Raw genomic sequence first — 19,251 nt, 5'->3', positions numbered from 1 at the left:
TCATCCACCTAGCTGAGGCTAGATCTTATAAAAATCCTGTATTGCCACTCAAGGCTTTAACAACAGGTGATGGTCTAGGTGGCTTTTACTCGACAAAATGACTGCAGAGAGCATGCTACCCACTAAGGAAAAGGAGCCAGCCATCTTCGCACCGACATCCTCGTGGGGAGGCCTGGGGCGAAGTCGTCCCGACCATGCTACAGTTACAGCCTAACCTCACCAAGGCAGGCGGGGCTGCTGGAGGCGAGGCGGCGCATGCGCGGCCCCCGGGCTACCCGGCTCCGCCCCGCGCGCACTATTTAATCCCAGAATCCCTCTGTGTCGCACCAAACGGCCGCATAGTTCCTAGGCTGCGGAGGCCGGGCGCGGCAGCGTCAAGATGGCGGCTGCGGCTGTGGCGGCGGCGGCGGCGGCGGCCGCGGCTGCATCTCTTCAGGTGCTGGAGATGGAGAGCATGGAGACGGCCGCTGCCGGCTCGGCAGGGCTAGCCGCCGAGGTCCGAGGCAGTGGCACCGTGGACTTCGGGCCTGGGCCAGGGATCTCTGCAATGGAGGCGAGCGGGGGCGATCCGGGCCCAGAAGCCGAGGATTTCGAGTGCAGCTCACACTGTTCAGAGCTGTCCTGGCGGCAGAACGAGCAGCGACGCCAGGGCCTCTTCTGCGACATTACCCTGTGCTTCGGCGGGGCTGGAGGCCGCGAGTTCCGGGCCCACCGCTCGGTACTGGCTGCCGCCACCGAGTACTTCACGCCCCTGCTCTCGGGCCAGTTTTCCGAGTCCCGCTCGGGACGGGTGGAGATGCGCAAGTGGAGCTCCGAGCCGGGGCCCGAACCCGACACTGTGGAAGCCGTTATCGAGTACATGTACACCGGGCGCATCCGCGTCAGCACGGGCAGCGTGCACGAGGTGCTGGAGTTGGCCGACAGGTAGGCGAGGGGGGCGGGAGCATGGACGGCAGCGGGCGCGGAGAGGGGGAGATGCTCGCCGGCGGAGGGGAGGGCAGTGCCTGCCACGGCAGCTCGCGAGTCCTGAGTGAACGCATTGGGTTCACACTCGCTGAGCGCCTGCTGGGGGGACAGCCAACCGCGGTGGGCGAGGAGGATGCACCGTCAGGTCGCGTCTCGCGCCCAAGGAGCTCAGATACTAGGTGGTGGGACAAAAGTGATGGAAAGGAAAGTCAGTATGTGGTAAGTGTTGTGCTGACGTTCAAAAGGAGTGAAAGGCTAGGGATTGAATAAAGACCTTTCTGAGGAGGTGACACTTAGACCGACCTCTGAATGTCAAAAAATAACTGACCGTGCAAAGATGGGGAATGAATATTCCAGACAGCGCAAAGGCCCTCAGGCAGGATCCAGTTTGGCTTAGAGAAGAGAATTAAAATACAGTCTAGTGAGGCTGGATCTGGTGGATGAAGGGGAGAAGAATGCGTGAGATGCGTTTGAATAAGGAGCTTGGATTTCACTGAGTGTGATAGGAAGCTGGGTAAATAAATGATCTGATTTAAATATTTTAGTATTATTCTGCCACTGTGGTAAACGGATTGTAGGGAGCAGGAATGCTCCAGAGACTGGTTAGAAGGCAAGTAATACCGTTTATAGAGATGGAGAGGCATTTGTTTTGGCAATTATCATTTTACAGATTCCTTAACAAAAATGCCTGTTGAGCGCCGATTACGCATCAGCTCAGATGCGGGATTCTAAGGTGCTAGGGTTTCAGCAGTGATCAAAACAGACAAAAGTCCTTTTCCTTATCGCACTTACGTTGGTAGATAGACGGTAAATAAGTAAAATGTATATCCTGTTGGATGATTGTTAAGTGTATGTAGCCTGTTGGATGATTGTTATCACTGATGAAAAATAAAGCATGGGGGGAGTACATAGAAAGTGCTGGGGGAGAGGCAGTGTTTGTCAAATTGCGTGGATAGAGAATGCCCTATGAAGAAGACGTTTTGCTAAGAACCAAAGGAGATAAGGTAGACTGTGTCAGGTAGGGGACACAAGTACAGAGGCTCTGAGGTGGAGCTTGTCTGTATGTTAGAGAACAGCGGGGAGCCAGTGTGGCTGTATCAAAGGGATGCAGGGTGAGAGGAACAGGAGAAGCCTCAGGATGGTAATGGGCATGGATCCAGATCCCATAGGGCCTTGATGGTCTGTGGAAGGACATGAGCTTTTACTCTGATTGAAATGGGAAGGTTTGGGGTAGAGGAATGATGCAGTCTGATTTGATGAATAGCGCTGTGTTGAAAAAAGGATGTGGCGGCCAGGCCCGGTGGCCCATGCCTATAATCTCATCACTTTGAGAGGCTGAGGTGGGTGGATGCTTGAGGTAAGGAGTTCGACACCAGCCTGGCCAACATGGTGAAACCCCCGTCTCTACTAAACATGCAAAAATTAGCCGGGCATGGTGGCATGCCTGTAATCCCAGCTGTAGGGGAGGCTGAGGCACAAGAATCGCTTGAGACTGGGAGGCGGGAGGCTGAGGTTGCAGTAAGCCGAGATTGCGCCACTGCACTTCAGTCTGGCTGACAGAGCGAGACTGTCTCAAAAAAAAGAACAAAGGATGTGGCATTGGGGAGGAGGGGGCACCAAGGGCAGACGCAGAGAGACTAGTGTAGGAGGTTGTGGCAGTGGTGGTGGAGGCTTCGATTGAGGAGGGAGAAGTAAAGGTGATGAGAAGTGCTCTGGTTCCAGATATATTTTGAAGGTAGATGAGATGAATTTGCTGATTATTTGATGTGGGGTATAAGGGAAAAGACTGCTACCTTTTTGACCCAAGCAATAGGAAGGATGGAATTATAAAGATGTGGAAGATTCCAGAAGAGCAGGTTTGGGAGTAAGAGCAGTTTTTGGATTTGGTTAAGGAGATCCCTGGGAAGCCCCTGAGCGCTAGAGATACAGATTGGGGAAAATTAGCATATAAATGGTAGCTAAAAGCCTTGGGACTGAATGGTATTACTTAGGGAGTATACATAGAAAAGGGGTAGCAGGGAGAGGGTAGGCAAGACTGAGCCCCAGGGTTCTCTAGAATGTAAAATAGCCGGCTGGGCGAGGTGGCTCACGCCTGTAATCCCAGCACTTTGGGAGGCCAAGGCAAATGGATCATTTGAGGTCAGGAGTTCGAGACCAGCCTGGCCAGCATGATGAAACCCCATCTCTACTAAAAATACAAAAGTTAGACCGGGCGCAGTGGCTTACGCCTCTAATCCCAGCACTTTGGGAGGCCGAGGCAGGCGGATCACGAGGTCAGGAGATCGAGACCATCCTGGCTAACATGGTGAAACCCCGTCTCTACTAAAAATACAAAAAACTAGCCGGGCGACGTAGCGGGCGCCTGTAGTCCCAGCTACTTGGGAGGCTGAGGCAGGAGAATGGCGTGAACCCGGGAGGCGGAGCTTGCAGTGAGCTGAGATCCAGCCACTGCACTCCAGCCCGGGCGGCAGAGCGAGACTCCATCTCAAGAAAAAAAAAAAAAAAAAAGCCAGAATCAGGCTCTGAGTCTCTGCTTGGCGTAGGTAGCAACCAGCTGTCTGGAGAAGTTGAGATGGCCTCCCTGGGAAGGTGATGTTTGAACTGTAGTTTAGGGGATGAGAAGGGCTTTGCTGATGGAAAGGAGGCTGAGGAGGGAGAAGGACACAGCCTGAGCTCAGCTGGGTGGGGCTTGTTGAGATGTTTTGTGTGGGGAGAGGTGGTAGAAGGAAAGGTTTGTTCTTCATGTGTTAAAATGATAAAATGTATGTGAAAGTGCCTGGCGGCACCTGATACTGTTGAGTATAAACACTCCTTAGGCTTCTGCTGTCTGCTAAGCTTCTGAGCTATCTGTCTTCTGCTGGGGGATCATACACGAGACTTCAGCCCCTGTGCTTCGGCTTAGAGAACCCTCTACCACGTTGAAGGTGGCCCACGTGATGATGATGATGAAATTGAAGGAAAAGCCGGGCATGGTGGCTCATGCCTGTAATCCCAGCACTTTGGGAAGCCGAGGTGGGAGGATCACCTGAGGTTGGGAGTTCGAAACCAGCCTGACCAACATGGAGAAACCTCGTCTCTACTAAAAATACAGAACAAGTCGGGCATGGTGGCACATGCCTGTAATCCCAGCTACTCAGGAGGCTGAGGCAAGATAATCACTTGAACCCGGGAGTTGGAAGTTGCAGTGAGCTGAGATCGCGCCATTGTACTCCATCCTGGGCTACAAGAGCAAAACTCCATCTCAAAAAGGAAACAACCACTCATCACCCAATTAGTTTATCAATAGTTATCAAGCACCCTGTGAGTGTAGGGCCTTCTCTTATTGCTGTGTATATAAAAAGGTAAAGCCTTCAAGGCTTCCTGCAATCATGAGAATCCTTAACCCTAAAGTTTTCCTACCGGTAAGCTATTGTCACTCTTCCTAGAATGCATGTTTTTCCCCTTCAGATTCCTGCCCACCTCAGAGTGGCAGTATTTGTCCAGTTGTCAAGTGCGTGTCTCCTTTGAGTGAGTAATTCCACTTTTGCAGATTTACTCCATGGGTATACATGCAGAGTGTTTCAAAGTATGTGTACAATAATACTCTGCAGTATCATAACGGTAAAAACTGGAAACAACTTTTTTTTTTTTTTTTGAGACAGAGTCTCACTCTGTCGCCCAGGCTGGAGTGCAATGGTGTGATCTCGGCTCACTGCAACCTCTGCCTCCTGGGTTCAAGTGATTCTCCTGCCTCAGCCTCCTGAGTAGCTGGGATTACAGGCGCATGCCACCATACCCAGCTAATTTTTGTATTTTCAGTAGAGATGGGGTTTTACCTTGTTGGTCAGGCTGGTCTCGAACTCCTGACCTTGTGATCTGCCTGCCTTGTCCTCCCAAAGTGCTGGGATTACAGGCGTGAGCCACCGTGCCTGGCCTGGAAACAACTTACATGCTTACCAGGAGGGTACTGTCAGCATGGCATATCCACAAACTAATGGAAAACGGGGCAGGCATGCAAAGAAGGAGGTGGAACTTGATATGTTGATACAGAAAGAGTTTAAGATACATTACCTGTAAGAAGGGACAGAGTTCAGTAAATGCTTATAATATCCATTTTGTACAAACTGTGTGTGTGTGGGGGGGGGTTATTTTTATTTTTTTTCCCAAGTAAGTAAAAGGGAAGGAGAGGTCCAGAATCATCCTGCCCATCCCTCCAGGGTGAGCTCTGCTTGCACAGGCTTTAAAATCAGACCTTGGCAGATCTGTGTAGCCAGACGTGGTGGCTGGTGCATATAATGCCAGCTACTCGGGAGGCTGAGGCAGGAGAATGGCTTGAACCCGGGAGGCGGAGGATACAGTGAGCCGAGATCAGATCTTTAAAATCAGATATTGGTAGACCTGGGCAAGTCATTTAGCCTCTTGGTAACTGTTTCCTGAGCTGTAAAATGAGGATGCTGCAAGGTTGTTGTATGACTTAAATGAGAAAGTAATTGTAAAGGTCTGGCGTGCATAGGTCTTAGAAACTGTTCCTTTCCATGCCTTGTCAGTCCACTTATTCCATGAAGCTGTCCCTGATTCTCCTTTATTTATTTATTTATTTATTTAATTTATTTTTTGAGACAGAGTCTCACTCTGTCGCCCAGGCTAGAGTGCAGTGGTACGATCTCGGCTCACTGCAACCTCTGCCTCCCTGGTTCAAGTGATTCCCTTGCTTCAGCCTCCCAAGTAGCTGGAATTACAGGCGCCTGCCACCACGCCCGGCTAACTTTTGTATTTTTGGTAGAGACAGGGTTTCACCATGTTGGCCAGGCTGGTCTTGAACTCCTGACTTCAGGTGATCCACCTGCCTCGGCTTCCCAAAGTGCTGGGATTACAGCCGTGAGTTACCTCACCCAGCCGATTCTCTTTCTTCTTGAGTGCTCTCTCCCAACTCCATACTCACCCAACAACCAAAAATCAATCAGCCTCCCCATTGTTTCTCCTGGCTTGCTTCGCATTACCCGCCCCTCCACCTTTCCAACCCACCTCCGCATCCCCACCGTGATCAGGACACTTCTAAGAGGGTGAGCACCTCACATTTCAGTATCTGGCCGGCACTCATCGCCCCATGGGTGGGATGGGTCCTTGAATTAGTTTAGGTTTTTTTTTGGTTTTTTGGTTGTTGTTTTTTTTTTTGAGACGGAGTCTTGCTCTGTCACCCAGGTTGTAGTGCAGTGGTGCAATCTGGCTCACTGCAGGCTCCGCCTCCCGGGTTCATGCCATTCTGCTGTCTCAGCCTCCGGAGTAGTTGGGACTACAGGCGCCCACCACCACACTCAGCTAATTTTTTTGTATTCTTTTAGTAGAGATGGGGTTTCACCGTGTTAGCCAGGATGGTCTCGATCTCCTGACCTCGTGATCCACCTGTCTCGGCCTCCCATAGTGCTGGGATTACAGGCATGAGCCACCACGCCTGGCCCTTTAGTTTTGGTTTTTAAATAATTCATCTCCCTTTTAGAAATTTTGGTTTTAGTTTTGAGAAATCCAGAGTTAAAGAAACTTAACTTCCTTAAACCCAGGGTTTCTGAATATAGAATCTCTTCTCCTTCCCACCCATCTGTGGATACAGATTAAATCCTACAAAGAACGCATTGGGAACCCATGCTTTAAGGTGTCTTTCAACCTTTGCTTACAGAGCAGCAGTTCCTAACCTTTTCACCTTTTTGTTCTATTTGCATGGTGAAGAGCACAGGCTGAGGCCAGGTTGCCTAGGTTCAAGTGCTACCACATACTACCTATGTGACCTGGGATAAATCACTTTACCGATCTGTGCTCCCATTTCCTTTTTTATAGGAAACGATCATAGCTACTGAGATTGAATGAGTAAAACTCTTAGAAAAGTGCCTGAACATAGTGTTATGTAAACAGGTTAGGTAGTACTATGATTACCCTCTGCACCCCATCCTAAGACAAGGCTTTGCATCAGATGTCTTGTGTGTTAATTTCCTCCATCGCTTGGTTAAAGGCACAGTCAACGCTGGGCGTGCTGGCTCACGCCTGTAATCCCAGCAGCTTGGGAGGCTGAGGTGGGTGGATTGCTTGAGTCCAGGAGTTGGAGACCAGCCTGGACAACATGGCGAAACCCCGTCTCTACTAAAAATACAAAAAACTTGTAGCCAGGCCTACGCCTGTGATGGCATACGCCTGTAGTTCCAGCTACATGGGAGTAGGTGGAGAATCACCTGAGCCCGGGAGGTTGAAGCTGCAGTGAGCCAAGATAGCGCCACTGCATTCCAGCCTGGGTAACTAGAGTGAGACCCTGTCTCGAAAAAAAAAAAAAGAAAAGAAAAAACAAAGACGCAGTCACCACTTACTTAGTGCTTCTTTTTTTTTTTTTTTTTTGAGATGGAGTCTTGCTCTTATCACCCTGGCTGGAGTGCAGTGGCACAATCTTGGCTCACTGCAACCTCAGCCTCCCAGGCACATCTCTGTAGTCCCAGCTATTGAGAAGGTTGAGGTGGGAGGATTACCTGAGCCCAAGGAGGCCAAGGTGCCAGTGAACCGTGACTGCATCACTTTACTTCTGCCTGTATGACAGAGTGAGACCCTGTCACTTAAAAAAAAGGGTGGGGGGGCAGGCGTGGTGGTTCACACCTGTAATCCCAGCACTTTGGGAGGCCGAGGCCGGTGGATCACCTGAGGTTAGGAGTTCGAGACCAGCCTGGCCAACATGGCGAAAACCCATCTCTACTAAAACTACAAAAATTAGCTGGGCGTGGTGGCAGGCGCCTATAATCCCAGCTACATGGGTGGCTGAGGCAGGAGAATCGCTGGCACCCAGGAGGCAAAGGTTGCAGTGAGCTGAAATCACGCCATTGCACTCCAGCCTGGGTGACAAGGGCAAGACTTCATCTTAAAACAAAACAAAAAGAAGGTAAGGGTAAAAAAAAAAAAGGAAGATGATTCTGGGGTTGGGCTGCCAGTCTTTGTATCCTGACTTCCATGCACATTAGCTGTGTGACCCTGAGAAAGCTTCTGAACTTCTCTGTACTTCAGTTTCCTCGTCTGTAAAATGGAAATCATCTGTTGTACCTATTCAGTGACCTTGCTTGAGGCTTAAATGAAGTGATTCATGTAAAGTGTTTAGCACAGTGCCAGCCTCACCATTGCTGGCATTAAATGAAGTGATTCATGTAAAGTGTTTAGCACAGTGCCAGCCTATGACCAGTGCTGGCATTTCCCTGGGAATTCTTTGTTCACTCTTGGGGGCTTAGCAGTAAAGCTACTTTTCTTTGCTTTCCAGGTCCAGTTTGGCCATGCTGGAGCTTGTGCCAACCAGGCTTCTGAAACTGCAGTAGCCAAGAACCAGGCTTTGAAGGAAGTAGGAGTGTTTGTGCCCCGGAGCTTTGATGAGCTTGGAGAGATCATCCAGTAAGTGGACCTTGGGGAGGATGCCGGCCTCCCCCTCCTTTCCAAATCCCTCCTGAGACAACAGCCTCTCCCACACAGGGACATCCCATATTCCTGGTCCCTCTTGGTGTCTAGCGCAGCTGTATGGATGGTTCAAAATTCTGTTTCTCTTTGGCTTTCCTTTTGTTTTATTTAGTTTGTGGAAGTAGTAGGTCTAGGCTGGTGTTAAAACGTGTTGAGTTTCTGAGCCTACCTATTTGGCTGGGAGGCGGCAGCCACAGATGAGCGCTCCGCATGAAAATGTTTAGAGAGTGTTACCTATGATCAATAGAGAGTTATTAGATACCCTCTGATCTCTACCCATTTCTACCTCTTAAACCTGTCTGGACTCCCAGCTCTGTCCTTCCTTGCCATCCAGAGACTGGGACGTGAGGTAGTAGGGAGCAGAGGGGCAGGTGCGGTCTTGGCTAGAACTTGTTTTCATTTAGTTCTCAGAATTCAGCAGGTGAGAGTAAACTAAGAAACCTACAGTGTTTGGGTTAGATAGAGCATTCTTGGGATGTCTTACAGAAGCCCAAAATAAAAAAATCCACGTGGATGTGTTTTTTCTCCTGCCTCCCAGGTCTGTGTACGAAGATCTTGTGGCCAACGGAGTCATTGTACCTGCCCAGGAGGTGCCGCCCCCAACCGTGCCTATGGACTACTCCTGGGCCAGGGTAGGTGCCTTGAATGTCCCTAACAGGGTGAACAAGAGAGATCTGTGGGTCTGTGGTGGTGGGTTTCACATTGATTTGCCTCGAACTCTTGGAAACCAGGCCTTCCGTATTAGTTGGGGATCTCTTAAAGGGACAGAACTAATAGGATATATATATATATAAAGGAGAGTTTATGACTCTTGGAAACCAGGCCTTCTGTATTAGTCGGGGATCTCATAGAGGGACAGAACTAATAGGATATATATATAAAGGAGAGTTTATTAGGTATTAACTCACATGATCACAAGGTACCACAATAGGCTGTCTGTAAGCTGAGGAGCAAGGAGAGCCAGTCCGAGTCCCCAAACTGAAGAACTTGGAGTCTGATGTTCGAGGGCAGGAAGCGTCCAGCACAGGAGAACGATGTAGGCTGGGAGGCTAAGCCCATCTCTCTTCTTCATGTTTTTCTGGCTGCTTTATATTCTCTGGAAGCTGATTAGATTGTGCTCACCACATTAAGGGTGGGTCTGCCTTCCCCAGCCCACTGACTCAAATGTTAATGTCTTTTGGCAACACCTACACAGACACACCCAGGATCAATACTTTGTATCCCTCAATCCAGTCAAGTTGACACTTTTGGAGGCCAAGGTGAGAGGATTGCTTGAGACCAGAGTTGAAGGCTGAAGTTAGCCATGACTGTGCCACTGCACTCCATCCTGGGTTACAGAGTAAGACCCTGTCTCTAATTAAAAAAAAAAAAAAGTGCTGGGTGCAGTGGCTCATGCCTGTAATCCCACCACTTTGGGAGGCTGGGGTGGGCGGATCACCTGAGGTCAAGAATTCGAGACCAGCCTGGCCAACATGGTGAAACCCCATCTCTACTGAAAAAAATACAAAAATTAGCCAGGCGCAGTGGCGGACTTCTATAATCCCAGCTACTCGGGAGGCTGAGACAGGAGAATTGCTTGAACCCGGGAGGCAGAGGTTGCAGTGAGCTGAGATAGCACCATTACACTCCAGCCCGGGCGACACAGCAAGACTCTGTCTCAAAAAAAAAAAAAAAAAAAAAAAAAAATGAAGCAATGGACTGGGTCTCACACCTATAATCCCAGGGACTTGGGGAGGCCGAGGTGGGAGAATTGCTTGAGCCCAAGAGTTTAAGACCAGCCTGGACAACATAGCAAGACCCTATCTCTAAAAAAAAAAAAAATTGGCCGGGCGCGGTGGCTCAAGCCTGTAATCCCAGCACTTTGGGAGGCCGAGACGGGCGGATCACGAGGTCAGGAGATCGAGACCATCCTGGCTAACATGGTGAAACCCCGTCTCTACTAAAAAATACAAAAAAACTAGCCGGGCGAGGTGGCGGGCGCCTGTAGTCCCAGCTACTCGGGAGGCTGAGGCAGGAGAATGGCGTAAACCCGGGAGGCGGAGCTTGCAGTGAGCTGAGATCCGGCCACTGCACTCCAGCCTGGGCGACAGAGCGAGACTCCGTCTCAAAAAAAAAAAAAAAAAAACAAAAAAAAAAAAAAAAAAAAAAAAATTAAATTAGCCAGGTGTGGCAGTGCATGCCTTGTTGCCTCAGCTACTAGGAGGCAGAGGCAGGAGGATCGTTTGAGCCTAGCTAGGAGTTTGAGGCTGAAGTGAGCTATGATCGCACCAGTGTACTCCAGCCTGGGCAACAGAGAGACCCTGGTCCCCCTCCAGAAATGAAGCAATGGATATAAACTGCTTAGGTTATTTTCTAGCCCAGCAAATGCTCAGAGAAGGATAGAGATAGTGCTGACAGTGCTGATGCCAAGTGGTACCATGGGTCCTCCTGTTTTCTATGCCCAAAATGATTTAATGAAAGGGCTTTTGCACTTCTTTCTTGGGAAAACTTCGTCTGAGAGTTGTTACTTTGCTGCCAGAGTTTAAGACATTCCTGGGGCACTTTGGTTCTGAGAGTACACACAGTGGGGCAGTCCTGGAAGAATCTGCGGTGGTCACCAGGGCCCTGCTTCCCTCTGCCCCATCTCTGCCCAGGAGCTTGGTTTGATCCGCAAACCTGCCTCATTCATGACCAGCATCTGTGATGAGCGAGGACAGGAGCTCATCTACGCGGGCATGCCCATCACTGAGGTCTTCAAGGAAGAGATGGGCATTGGCGGGGTCCTTGGCCTCCTCTGGTTCCAGAAAAGGTGAGCATGGAGGGCAGAAGATGACAGGGCCCTGCAGCTCAGAGTTAATGATTTTCCCCCGACAAAGGAGTGGGAGTGGACAGGCCTGGGGAGTGTGTCCAAGGTCAATCTTTGGGGCCACGGGTCAATTGAAAGGGCAGAGGAAGGACACTTAAGCTATGAGCCACTGCACCTGGCCAAATGCAGAACTCTTGACAGCAAGATAGAGTTTAGGCAGGAGAGAACTGGAAAATGTGGTGGCCTAAGGAGTGTGGGCCTCATGACACTGCTGAACAGATAGAGAGTACCTTATGGGCCAGGCGTGGTGGCTCACGCCTGTCATCCCAATACTTTGGGAGGCCGAGGTGGGTGGATCACCTGAGGTCAGGAGTTCAAGACCAGCCTGGCCAACATGGTGAAACCCTGTCTCTACTAAAAATACAAAAAATTAGCTGGGCATGGGCCGGGCGTGGTGGCTCACGCCTGTAATCCCAGAACTTGGGGAGGCCGAGGCGGGTGGATCACAAGGTCAGGAGATCGAGACCATCCTGGCTAACACGGTGAAACCCCATCTCTACTAAAAATACAAAAAGTTAGCCGGGCATGGTGGTGGGCACCTGTAGTCCCAGCTACTTGGGAGGTTGAGGCAGGAGAATGGCATGAACCCGGGAGGTGGAGCTTGCAGTGAGCTGAGACCGCGCCACTGCACTCCAGTCTGGGAGACACAGCGAGACTCCGTCTCAAAAAAAAAAAAAAAAAAAAATTAGCTGGGCATGGTGGTGCATGCCTGTAATCCCAGCTACTCAAGGAGACTGAGGCAGGAGAATCACTTGAACCTAGGAGGTGGAGGTTGCAGTGAACCAAGATCGCGCCATTGCACTCCAGCCTGGGCAACAAGAGCAAAAATACTCCATCTCAAAAAAAAAGAAAAGAGGCCAGGCTCGGTGGCTCAAGCCTGTAATCCCAGCACTTTGGGAGGCTGAGACGGGCGGATCACGAGGTCAGGAGATCGAGACTATCCTGGCTAACACGGTGAAACCCCGTCTCTACTAAAAAATACAAAAAACTAGCTGGGCGAGGTGGCGGGCGCCTGTAGTCCCAGCTACATGGGAGGCTGAGGCAGGAGAATGGCGTAAACCCGGGAGGCGGAGCTTGCAGTGAGCTGAGATCCCGCCACTGCACTCCAGCCTGGGGGACAGAGTGAGACTCCGTCTCAAAAAAAAAAAAAAAAAAAAAAACTCTGGTTTCAAACTCTATTTTACAAACAGTATTTGGGGCCGGGCATGGTGGCTCATGCCTGTATGTAATCCCAGCACTTTGGGAGGCCAAGGTGGGCAGATCACTTGAGGCCAGGAGTTCAAGACCAGCCTGGCCAACATAGCAAAATCTTATCTCTACTAAAAATACTAAAATTAGACTGGCATGGTGGTGCATACCTGTAGTCCCAGCTTCTTAGGAGGTTGAGGCAGGCAAATTGCTTGAACCTAGGAGGTGGAGGTTGCAGTGAGCCAAGATTGTACTACTGCACTCCAGCCTGGGCGACAGAATGAGACTCTGTCTAAAGAAAAGAATCAGGAGGTTTTGCCTGAGAGTTGTGTGGTAGTATTAGACTTGGATTGGCAGTTACCCATCTTGGATTTGAATGACTTGTTTAGAGAGATGGGAGAAAGTACGAGCGTGGTCTTGTGGACCATCTCCTGGCTTTCATTCCCCCGGCTTCCAGGTTGCCTAAGTACTCTTGCCAGTTCATTGAGATGTGTCTGATGGTAACAGCTGATCATGGGCCAGCTGTCTCTGGAGCCCACAACACCATCATTTGTGCGCGAGCTGGGAAAGACCTGGTCTCCAGCCTCACCTCGGGGCTGCTCACCATCGTAAGTACTGTCATCCTGGGAGGTAAACAGTGGGGACACTGGGCCTTGGCCTCATGCTGCTTTGCCACAGCAGGGCCCTAGAAGGAGCCCCTGAGTGTAAAACCCAGTGTTCAGGCCCATTCAGAACACACTGGGTTGGTTTGCCCAGCTGAAGGAAACTCTTAAAGCTCAAGGCAACATGCACTTGTTTCTCCTGCAGGGGGATCGGTTTGGGGGTGCCTTGGATGCAGCTGCCAAGATGTTCAGTAAAGCCTTTGACAGTGGCATTATCCCCATGGAGTTTGTGAACAAGATGAAGAAGGAAGGGAAACTGATCATGGGCATTGGTCACCGAGTGAAGTCGGTGAGTTGTTACTCTCCTAAAAAAGTAGGATAGAGGCCGGGCGCAGTGGCTCATGCCTGTAATCCCAGCACTTTGGGAGGCCAAGGCGAGTGGATCACCTGAGGTTGGGAGTTGGAGACCAGCCTGACCAACATGGAGAAACCCCTTCTCTATCAAAAATACAAAAAAATTAGCCGGGCATGGTGGTGCATGCCTGTAATCCCAGCTACTTAGGAGGCTGAGGTAGGAGAATTGCTTGAACCTGGGAAGTGGAGGTTGTGGTGAGCCGAGATCACGCTATTGCACTCCAGCCTGGGCAACAAGAGTGAAATTCTATCTCAAACAACAACAACAAAGTGGGATGGATCTGCTGGGTGGGTGGTGATAGGGGACATTAATTTATTTGGGAGAATACCTAAGCTTTCAACTCCCAACATACAAAGCTTTGGATGTGTTGACAGATGCCAAATACAAGGCAGCTATTGGCCGGGCGCGGTGGCTCAAGCCTGTAATCCCAGCACTTTGGGAGGCCGACATGGGCGGATCATGAGGTCAGGAGATCGAGACCATCCTGGCTAACACGGTGAAACCCCGTCTCTACTAAAAAATACAAAAAGATAGCCGGGCGAGGTGGCGGGCGCCTGTAGTCCCAGCTACTCGGGAGGCTGAGGCAGGAGAATGGCATCAGCCTGGGAGGCGGAGCTTGCAGTGAGCTGAGATCCAGCCACTGCACTCCAGCCTGGGTGACAGAGCGAGACTCCGTCTCAAAAAAAAAAAAAAAAAAAAAATGGAAGAGCAAGAGATGAGGTCACTGGCAGCTGCTCAGGGCCATATGGGGACAGCTCCTTAGTAGATCCCTTTGCCCTGGGCTCCGTGGCTCTGTAGCTCCAAAAACCTCATGTATTTGGTCACTCCACTGGCCTAGGTGGGGAGTATTAATATGAAGGTCATGCGTGTGATTCAGGACACCACCTTCTAGGCAGCCAAACACTTGGCCATCTGAGGTGAGATACCCAGAGGTTGCTTGATGAGCAAGGACCAGCTCAGAACCAAGCAGGGAAGGAAGGTGGGTGACTCTGAGGGACATTCCATCTAGGACTTGCTGAACTTTACTCAGCCAGCCCCAGCTCCTGACCATATAACACCTTTCCCATCTACAGCACAGGGCCTTTCTAAGATAATGCTAGACCTGCACTCCACACTCACTCACTCACTCTTTGAGCTCCTCAGTTTCTAGAGGATGTACTGACCCAGCTATCTCTTTGCTGAGGGTGGAAGTTGCTTCGGTATTGGGATTTGGTGTGTCCCTAGATCATCTTCCTCCCCCACTGACAGGTGGTTAATTTCATTCACGGCAGGTCCATAGTTTTTCCTAAAATTTTGGGAATACTTTGCCCCCCACACTCAACACGTGTTTGTTTAGTGTTGAACTCTGTCACAGCTTGAGTAGGCACAGAGCTGGTGGGGGCGTGGCTGGAAGCTGGAACCTAAGACTCTGAGTTGGAGAGTGGTTAACTTTCAGACCTCTGCTGCTCAACACTGTAGGATCTGGCCAGCTCCCTGAACATCTCGGGGCTTAGTTTCTTCTTTGTAACTTAAAAGTGAGAACCTACCAAGGTTGTTTTGTGTCCCAATTGAGATATGAGAGGACTTCAAAAGCTAGCCCCATGACATTAGCACAATTGGTGCCACATGGAATTGTACACGTGGGTCAGGTTCCTGAATTGCCTCTGGGATATGTCCAGTTCTACCGACCTGTAATACAAGTATGAACAAACACATCCCAGCAGTGTGTGAGTGTTCCTCTGTAACGTTGGGTTCATTTCTAGATAAACAACCCAGACATGCGAGTGCAGATTCTCAAAGATTACGTCAGGCAGCACTTCCCTGCCACTCCTCTGCTCGATTATGCACTGGAAGTAGAGAAGATTACCACCTCAAAGGTAACAAAGGAAAAACTTCCTAGTTCCCTAATATTACGTTGGACAAATGTATTGGAGGAAATAGGAGCCAGGTTACATTTTGATTATGCAGCTAAAAGCAAACCTAGTTTTCTGGAAATGTTATTTTTGTTTCATAACTAAATTTAACAGACATGCACTAAATGTCAACTAGGTGTTGGGTACGTTGCTAGATGCTGGGAATTGAACTGAGTCAGACACAGTGCCAACCAGTGGGGCTGGTAGAAGTTTTTAAATGACGGTCACAATTCGTAGTAATAGTAGTAACAGTGGAAAATTATGAAGAAAAAATGAGAAATAATGATAAATGCTTTGAATTTTTTGCCTTCCCAGAAGCCAAATCTTATCCTGAACGTAGATGGTCTCATCGGAGTCGCATTCGTGGACATGCTTAGAAACTGTGGGTCCTTTACTCGGTGAGGACTGCAGCTGTTTTCTTCGTTACGTTTGTTGATTTTTGTTGTTTCCTCCAAACTATGAAAGTAATGCATACTCAGAATAGAATATTTGAAAAATAAGGAGAGGTATAAAGAAGAAAACAAAAACTGCCTGTAATCCTACCACCCAGAGCACCCCTTTTCTTCTTATTCCTGGGCAGTAGTAGTACTGTCTGTGGGGAGAAGGGCAGTCACGTGAGCCTTTTAAAACTACAAGTTGATTGTGTGTTGCAGGGAGGAAGCTGATGAATACATTGACATTGGAGCCCTCAATGGCATCTTTGTGCTGGGAAGGAGTATGGGCTTCATTGGTGAGTCCATTCGTTATTGTTTTAAGTGTTTTTTTTTTTTTTTTTTTTTTTTTAACCCCCATGGTTCAGCTACACCACTTACCCATGGGGTTGAGTTTCTTTTTTTTTTTTTTTTTCCTTTTTTAAATTTTCTTTGTGGTTCAGTTTCTACAGAAGAAATGTCATATCCTCTTAATCATTGTTCTTAATCTTTTCTTTCTTACTTTAACTTTTCCCCTTATCTTTATCATCGTTCCTTTGTTCTTAGAAATGATTGCTAGCCCAGGAAAATAGAATTAATTTTTTTTATTTTTTTTGAGACTGAGTCTTGCTCTTCGCCCAGGCTGGAGTGCAGTGGTGCGATCTCTGCTCACTGCAACCTCCGCCTCCCGGGTTCAAGCAATTCTCCTGCAGCCTCCCAAGTAGCTGGGACTACAGACGCATGCCTACAGGCGCGTGCCACCACGCCCGGCTAACTTTTTGTATTTTTAGTAGAGACGGGGTTTCACTGTGTTAGCCAGGATGGTCTGGATCTCCCAACCTCGTGATCTGCCCGCCTTGGCCTCCCAAAGTGCTGGAATTACAGGCGTGAGCCACCGCATCCAGCCTATTTTTATTATTTTTTTTTTTCCCTTTAAAATTTTGTTTTAATTTAAAGGAAAATAGAATCAGATCCAACAGCTCTCTTGTACAAAGTCTGCCTTATCTACCTATGGAATGGATTTGGACTAAACTTCCTACTGCTTTGTATCTACTTTTTTTGTGTGTTAGAAAGATTTCCCGGGCCGGGCGCGGTGGCTCAAGCCTGTAATCCCAGCACTTTGGGAGGCCGAGACGGGTGGATCACGAGGTCAGGAGATCGAGACCATCCTGGCTAATACGCTGAAACTCCGTCTCTACTAAAAAATACAAAAAAACTAGCCGGGCGACGAGGCGGGCGCCTGTAGTCCCAGCTACTCGGGAGGCTGAGACAGGAGAATGGCGTGAACCCGGGAGGCGGAGCTTGCAGTGAGCTGAGAGCCGGCCACAGCACTCCAGCCTGGGCGGCAGAGCAAGACTCCGTCTCAAAAAAAAAAAAAAAAGAAAGATTTCCCTTCCTTAGCCTCACCCTCTCACCAGGCTTATGAAGCTCTAATAAAAAAGTGTGTTTGCTTCATTTTAGGACACTATCTTGATCAGAAGAGGCTGAAGCAGGGGCTGTATCGTCATCCATGGGACGATATTTCATATGTTCTTCCGGAACACATGAGCATGTAACAGAGCCAGGAACCCTACTGCAGTAAACTGAAGACAAGAACTCCTCCCCCAGGAAAAAGTGTACAGACAGCTGGCAGTGGAGCCTGCTTTATTTAGCAGGGGCCTGGAATGTAAACAGCCACTGGGGTACAGGCACCGAAGACCAACATCCACAAGCTAGCACCCCTTCAGTCCACACAAAGAAGCTTCATATTTTTTTTTTATAAGCATAGAAATAAAAACCAAGCCAATACTTGTGACTTTACTCTGCTACCTGCTGTATTTATTATATGGAAGCATCTAAGTACTGTCAGGATGGGGTTCTTCCTCATTATAGGGCGTTAGGATGTTGCTTTCTTTTTCCATTAGTTAAACATTTTTTTCTCCCTTGGAGGAAGGGAATTAAACATTTAAGGCCTCAAGATACTATACATTTAAAGCACCCCAATGTCTCTCTCTTTTTTTTTTTACTTCTCTTTCTTCTTCCTTATGTAACATGAAGAACATTGTATTAATCTGATTTTTAAAGATCTTTTTGTATGTTATGTGTTAAGGACTTGTTTGGTATCCCACTGAAATGTTCTGTGTTGCAGACCAGAGTCTGCTTATGTCAGGGGGATGGGACCATTGCATCCTAAGCCATTGTCACAAAATATGTGGAGTAGTAACTTAATATGTAAAGCTGTAACATACATTTAAAATGGAAATGCAAAAAGCTGTGAAATGTCTTGTGTCTTATGTTCTCTGTGTTTATGCAGCTGACTTGTCTGTCTGTAACTGAAGTGTGGATCCAAGGACTCCTAACTACTTTTCATCTGTAATCCACAAAGATTCTGGGCAGCTGCCACCTCAGTCTCTTCTCTGTATTATCATAGTCTGGTTTAAATAAACTATATAGTAACAATGAAGGCATACTGCTGGCTCCTGGCATCCACATCCTTTGATCTGTATTCCTTTCTTTTTTTTTTTTTTTTTTTTTTTTTGAGGCGGAGTCTTGCTCTGTCACCCAGGCTGGAGTGCAGTGGCCAGATCTCAGCTCACTGCAAGCTTCCCCTCCCGGGTTCCCGCCATTCTCCTGCCTCAGGCTCCCAAGTAGCTGGGACTACAGGCGCCCGCCACCTCGCCCGGCTAGTTTTTTGTATTTTTTAGTAGAGACGGGGTTTCACTGTGTTTGCCAGGATGGTCTCGATCTCCTGACCTTGTGATCCGCCCGTCTCGGCCTCCCAAAGTGCTGGGATTACAGGCTTGAGCCACCGCGCCCGGCCTCCTTTCTAACTATACTCTTTTCCAGACAGGATCTCACTCTGTTGCCCCAGGGCTGAAGTACAGTGTCACCATCACAGCTCACTGCAGCCTCCATCTCCTGGGCTCAAGCAATCCTCCCACTTCAGCCTCCCAAGTAGCTGGGACTACAGGAGCGCACCACCACCCTAGGCAAACTTTTGTATTTTTTGTGGACTCAAGCAATGCATCCTCCGTGGCCTCCAAAGTGCTGTTACAGGCATGAGCCACTGTGCCTGGCCTGAACTGTACTGATACTTTCAGTATATGTGGTTTTAAAAGTTCTCATCTACCTTTTCAAAAAATAAAACACTAGCATCAAGAACCTCCAAAGCCCACTTATTTCCTCCCCTAAATCTATACCCCTCCCTGAGTGAATGGTAACCAAAGCGCTACCCAGGTACTCGGGCCAAAAGCTTGGAAGCCACCCTTTCCTCTACCCTCTCCAGTTGCCAAGTCTTGTTGATTGACCCTTCAAATTTCACTCTCATCTGTCCACGTCTGGTTGGCTATTTCCCCCTTTGTCACCTACACTGCATTCTCCACACAGCCACTAGTGAATTTTTTAAACCCATTGAATTGAGCCACTCCCTTGTCTAAAATCCCCAAGTGACATTTATTTACTTACTTTTTTATTTTTGAGATGGAGTCTCCCTCTGTTGCCA

The 19,251-nt window shown here is 48.9% G+C and overlaps 1 protein-coding gene across 1 annotated transcript; it reads left to right on the top strand.

The window, feature by feature from the left end:
• The first annotated feature begins 97 nt into the window (after window positions 1-97).
• LOC115894954 (ATP-citrate synthase-like) lies at window positions 98-18,219 on the top strand. The gene is made up of 11 exons (XM_030924122.1): window positions 98-202; window positions 343-924; window positions 8,228-8,355; window positions 8,957-9,050; window positions 11,052-11,206; window positions 12,909-13,059; window positions 13,259-13,402; window positions 15,211-15,324; window positions 15,676-15,758; window positions 16,014-16,090; window positions 17,232-18,219. The coding sequence occupies exons 1-11, from the start codon at window positions 98-100 to the stop codon at window positions 17,324-17,326; spliced, it is 1,728 nt and encodes a 575-aa protein (XP_030779982.1). The 3' UTR covers window positions 17,327-18,219.
• The last annotated feature ends 1,032 nt before the right edge of the window (window positions 18,220-19,251 follow it).

This window comes from Rhinopithecus roxellana, chromosome 19 (assembly GCF_007565055.1).
Source record: "Rhinopithecus roxellana isolate Shanxi Qingling chromosome 19, ASM756505v1, whole genome shotgun sequence".
NCBI lineage: Eukaryota > Metazoa > Chordata > Mammalia > Primates > Cercopithecidae > Rhinopithecus > Rhinopithecus roxellana.
The sequence above is the reverse complement of the archived record's forward strand: the minus strand, read 5'-3'. Positions and strand labels throughout refer to the sequence as shown.

Bases quoted from the DNA above. Each gene is read 5' to 3' on its own strand.
- LOC115894954 (XM_030924122.1), top strand. From the start codon at position 98: ATGACTGCAGAGAGCATGCTACCCACTAAGGAAAAGGAGCCAGCCATC. The intron at 11,207-12,908 runs GTGAGCATGGAG...CCCGGCTTCCAG, and splicing joins CTCCTCTGGTTCCAGAAAAG to GTTGCCTAAGTACTCTTGCC. The intron at 15,759-16,013 runs GTGAGGACTGCA...TGTGTGTTGCAG, and splicing joins AACTGTGGGTCCTTTACTCG to GGAGGAAGCTGATGAATACA.